A 5,297-nucleotide genomic window follows, 5' to 3' on the forward strand; every position below is an offset into this window, starting at 1 on the left:
AAAAAAAAAAAAAAAAAAAAAGGATGGGCTAGTCCTGGGAGCTCTTAGCAGGTGTGATACCACCATTCTGACTCCTGTGTCAGGGCACTTTGTTTACCAGGAAACAAGGGGATGCCCCATTCGCTTCCCCAGGGGCTCGCAGTCCACAGGGCCCTTTGCCACCTCCGCAGGCGCTGGCGCAGAGGGAAGATATGGAGGAGCGGATTACGACGCTGGAGAAGCGCTACCTGAGCGCCCAGCGCGAGGCCACGTCTCTGCACGACGCCAACGACAAACTGGAGAACGAGTTAGCTAGCAAGGAGTCACTGTATCGGCAGGTGGGGGCGCAGCCCGGGAGGGACAATGGGGCGGCACCGGGGCCCAGGTGACGCAGCCCGTCCCCTCCCGCGCCTCTCCCTCCCCCAGAGTGAAGAGAAGAGCCGTCAGCTGGCCGAGTGGTTGGACGATGCCAAGCAGAAGCTGCAGCAGACGCTGCAGAAGGCGGAGACCTTGCCCGAGATAGAGGCGCAGCTAGCGCAGCGCGTGGCGGCGCTCAACAAGGTGCGGGGAGGACTTGGGTCGCGACCTTGCGTGGGGAAGGCGTGGGGCTTAGAGGAGGCAGGGTCGCAGATCTGGAGAGGTAGGAGCGAGGTCAGAACCCTGGATTTGGGGGAAAGTGTGAGGCCTAGGGGCTGGGAAAGGGACAGCACTTGGAATGAGGAGGGCCTGGAGGTTTGCACGTAGGACGGATGGGAGCGGGGTTCTGTAGCCTGGACTGAAAGGACGGGTGGCCTGAGAGGAAAGGAATAGGTCCTGAAAAAGTGGACTAGGCGCAGGGGCGGGGCCTGACTCATAGCTGCAGGGGAGGAGCCTGGCGCTGTGGGGGCGGGGCCTGGCGCTCAACCTTGGAGGAGGTGGGGTTCGGAGCCTGACTGATCCTGGAAGGGTAAGTCACACGCCATGAGTTCCATCCTCTAGGCTGAGGAACGTCATGGGAATTTCGAGGAGCGGCTTCGGCAGCTGGAGGCCCAGCTGGAAGAGAAGAATCAAGAGCTGCAGCGGGTGAGGGGGTGGAAGACAGCACAGAGGGTGGGGCTTCGAGGCTGGGGCGGAGCTTAATGAGGAGGCTGGGAGCCCGGGGGCGGGGCTTAGATCAAGGGTGGTGGTCTGGGCAGGGTGGGCTTGAACACGCCCGCCCCGCTCTGCTTTGCACAGGCCCGGCAGCGGGAGAAGATGAACGATGACCACAATAAGCGGCTGTCGGAGACGGTGGACAAGCTGCTAAGCGAGTCCAACGAGCGCTTACAGCTTCACCTCAAGGAGCGCATGGGGGCGCTGGAGGAGAAGGTGCGCCCCCCATCCAGGACTGCGGGACGCGGAATTCTGGGACTACCTCTTGCTGGAATCCTGAGGCCCAGGCCTTTCTCTCAGATCTGTTATCGGAGGCTTCCCTAAACCGCGGCATCCTGAGTTGGGCAGCCTTCTCTGCTGTATTGCCCAGACCCGCTTTTTCACCTATTCTAGACGTTCCAAGAGCCGAATTCTGGGGCACCCATGCCTCAAGTCCTTGACTTTGCCCAAAGCCTCCAACCTCATGGACCCCCAAACCCTGAACCCTCTGAGATTGCACAGGGTGTTGCATCCCGGGGCTTCTCTCCCCAGAAACATCGTTGTCCCTGCTCCCCCGAAACTCACCATTTGTCCATCTCATTCCTCCTGGGTCCCCTCAGGCCTGTCTGTGTGCATTGGGAGCTGCCTGCAGCCCCACGGGCGTGCCCCTCTCAGGTCCCACTCCCTCACTTCACCTCTGTCTCCACAGAACTCCCTGAGCGAGGAGATAGCCAACATGAAGAAGCTTCAGGATGAGCTGCTGCTAAACAAGGTAGGGGGCCCTGAGGGGACAGGAGGAGGAGGTTGGGGCAGTGTTTGCTGAGGCTAGGATCCGCAAGTCTGGCAGGGTCTGTTCCTCCTGGGTGGAGCAGATTCTAACCCGACACCTCCAACACCGGCCCCCAGGAGCAGCTCTTGGCCGAAATGGAGCGGATGCAGATGGAGATCGACCAGCTGCGGGGGAGGCCACCATCCTCCTACTCCAGGTGACAGCAGCCCTCCTGCCCTGCCTCCACCATGGAGCCCTGTTGGCCAAGCTCCTCCCTTCTAATCCCCACTTCCTATCCTCCCAAAACTTCTACTGATCCCTCTGGTTTTTTGTTTGTTTGTTTGTTTTTTGTTTGTTTTTTTGAGACAGAGTCTTACTCTGTCACCCAGGCTGGAATGCAGTGGCACGATTCTGGCTCACTGCAACCTCCACCTCCTGAGTTCAAGCAATTCTCGTCCCTCAACCACCGGAGTAGGGGACTACAGGCGTACGCCACCACAGCCGGCTAATTTTTGTAGTTTTAGTGGAGACGGGGTTTTGCCATGTTGGCCAGGCTGGTCTGGAACCCCAGACCTCAAGTGATCCTCCCGCCTTGGCCTCCCAAAGTGCTGGAATTACAGATGTGAGGCACCGCGCTTAGCCCCCTCTGGTTTTTTTACCCTGACTTTATTTATTTGCTTTTTCTTTCTTTTGAGACAGAGTCTCACTCTGTTGCCCGGGCTAGAGTGCAGTGGCACGATCTCAGCTCACTGCAACCTCTGCCTCCCCGGTTCAAGTGATTCTCCTGCCTCAGCCTCCAGAGTGGCAGGGATTACAGGAACCTACCACCATGTCCAGCTAATTTTTTTTTTTTTTGAGATGCAGTTTCGCTCTTGTTGCCCAGGCTGGAGTGCAGTGGTGCTATCTTGGCTCACTGCAACCTCCGCCTCCCAGGTTCAAGTGATTCTCCTGCCTCAGCCTTCCAAGTAGCTGGGATTACAGGCAGGCACCACCATGCCCAGCTAATTTTTGTATTTTTAATAGAGACAGGGTTTCACTATGTTGGTCAGGCTGGTCTCGAACTCCTGACCTCAGGTGATCCGCCCGCCTCGGCCTGCCAAAGGGCTGGGATTACAGGAGTGAGCCACCGCACTGGCCATAATTTTTAAAGTTTTAGTAGAGACGGGGCTTCACCATGCCGGCCATAATTTTTAAAGTTTTAGTAGAGACGGGGCTTCACCATGTTGGCCTGGTCTCGAACTCTTGACCTCAAGTGATCTGCCCACCTCGGCCTCCCAAAGTGCTGGGATTACAGGCCTGAGTCACCAGGCCTGGCTCCTTGACCCTGACTTCAGGGCCCTGGCCCTAGGTCTGTCTCTGTGACCCCTTACCTCTGTGCCCTTTTCCTGACCCCTTGGTCCCTGACTGCTTTCCTCACGCCCACAGGTCTCTTCCTGGCAGTGCCCTGGAGCTCCGTTACTCTCAGGCACCCACATTACCTTCTGGTGCCCACCTGGATCCCTATGTGGCTGGCAGTGGTCGGGCAGGCAAGAGGGGCCGCTGGTCGGGGGTCAAGGAGGAGCCCTCCAAGGTCAGCAGCTGCCTCTGGAGCCTGGACTGAGCAGGGCTTGGGTGGGCAGCAGTAGGAAGTGGAGCTAAATCCGTGGGACTCTGGGAGGAAGCTGAGTTGAGGGGCAGGATCTCCTGGACTCACCCACTCACCCTTTCTTCTCTCCTTCCCTGCAACCCTCTTGCCTGGATGTCTCCTGTGGATGTCCTGCCACCTGGTGAGAACCTGAAAATAATGATGATGGGACTGGGAGGGGCATATGGAATCCCAGAGTAGGCGGGGTTAGGTGAGCCAGCTGAGTCATGGGAATCAGGGGCAGGAATGGAGTCATGGCTGTGGGCGTGGCTTGGAGAGGGTTCGGGGAGGGATCAAGGACAGGGACCTGTCAAGAGAAGAAGTTGGAGGCCGGGCAGGGGTGTCCATGCCTGTAATCCCAACACTTGCTGGCACCGAGGCAGGCAGATCACTTGAGGTCAGGAGTTTGAGAGCAGCCTTGCCAAAATAGCGTCTCTAGGAAAAATGCAAAAATTAGCCGGGCGTGGTAGCGGGCACCTGTAATCCCAGCTACTGAGGAGACAGGCAGAAGAATCATTCGAACCTGGGAGGCAGAGGTTGCAGTAACCCGAGATTGCGCCACTGTACTCCAGCCTGGGCGACAGAGAGAGACACTGTCTCAAGAAAAAATTAAAAAACAAAGAAATAAAGCTGGGCTGGGAAAAGCATCAGTGAGATTAGGAAAGGTCAGGATCATGAGCCAAGACCCAGTGCCAACCTCGGCCCCCACCCACCTGATGTCGCTCTGTCCCCACACAGGGACAGGATTGGGAGCGGTCTGCCCCTGCGGGCTCCATACCACCCCCATTCCCTGGGGAGCTGGACGGCTCAGATGAGGAGGAGACAGAGGGGATGTTTGGGGCCGAGCTGCTGTCCCCCAGTGGGCAGGCTGACGTGCAGACGCTGGCCATCATGCTTCAGGAGCAGCTGGAGGCCATCAACAAGGAGATCAAGTGAGCCCTGGCCTGCCCTGCCCTGCCTGAGCTGACTCCACAGCCCTTTTGGCTCTGGAGACCTGAAAGCCTGAGTCCATCTCCTCTTACACCATCCACAGGAATTCTTCCAGCCCAACACTCACTCCACTGTCCAGGCATCCCCTAAGATACACTCAGAAGTCTTCTATGTGCTACCTACACATATACCCGCAGCCAGTACTAACCATTCCCCAACACACCAAAGACTGCACCCCAAAATACCCCAGTTCCTCTCAATGCACCAAGAATCTTCCATTATGCCGTCAATTTTGTGGTTTCACATAACGAGTGCCCAGAGTCTCCCACTACCCTAAGAATCTCAAGACAACACAAGGTTCCCAACCTCAAACACCAAGAATTTCATCCTAATGCCCTAATCAAAAACTTCACCTCCGGGCTGGGCGCGGTGGCTCACGCCTGTAATCCCGCACTTTGGGAGGCCGAGGCAGGCGGATCATGAGATCAGGAGATCGAGACCATCCTGGCTAACACGGTGAAACCCTGTCTCTACTAAAAAAAATAATAATAATTAGCCGGGTGTGGCGGCAAGAGCCTGTAGTCCCAGTTACTCGGGAAGCTGAGGCAGGAGAATCGCTTGAACCCAGGAGGCGGAGCTTGCAGTCAGCCGAGATGGCACCACTGCACTCCAGCCTGGGCGACAGAGCAGCGAGACTCTGTCTCAAAAAACAAACAAAAACTTCAACTCCATATACCAAGAATTTCTAATATAAAAAACATCCCTAACTTATTAAGAAGCCCCCAGTGTGGCCGGGCGCGGTGGCTCAAGCCTGTAATCCCAGCACTTTGGGAGGCCAAGACAGGCGGATCACGAGGTCAGGAGATCGAGACCATCCTGGCTAAC

General features: G+C 57.0%; 1 protein-coding gene across 1 annotated transcript in view; it reads left to right on the top strand.

Annotated features, from left to right (window-relative positions):
- Positions 1–5,297, top strand: part of LOC113223713 (liprin-alpha-3) — a 13,948-nt gene that overhangs the window by 5,228 nt on the left and 3,423 nt on the right. Inside the window, exons 7-14 of the mRNA XM_026453115.1 lie at positions 171–317; positions 406–540; positions 958–1,041; positions 1,195–1,326; positions 1,799–1,861; positions 1,996–2,075; positions 3,284–3,428; positions 4,227–4,414. Coding sequence (XP_026308900.1) covers positions 171–317; positions 406–540; positions 958–1,041; positions 1,195–1,326; positions 1,799–1,861; positions 1,996–2,075; positions 3,284–3,428; positions 4,227–4,414 — 974 coding nt within the window. The remainder of the gene's footprint in view (positions 1–170; positions 318–405; positions 541–957; positions 1,042–1,194; positions 1,327–1,798; positions 1,862–1,995; positions 2,076–3,283; positions 3,429–4,226; positions 4,415–5,297) is intronic.

Source organism: Piliocolobus tephrosceles, unplaced genomic scaffold (genome assembly GCF_002776525.5).
Source record: "Piliocolobus tephrosceles isolate RC106 unplaced genomic scaffold, ASM277652v3 unscaffolded_42327, whole genome shotgun sequence".
Lineage (NCBI taxonomy): Eukaryota > Metazoa > Chordata > Mammalia > Primates > Cercopithecidae > Piliocolobus > Piliocolobus tephrosceles.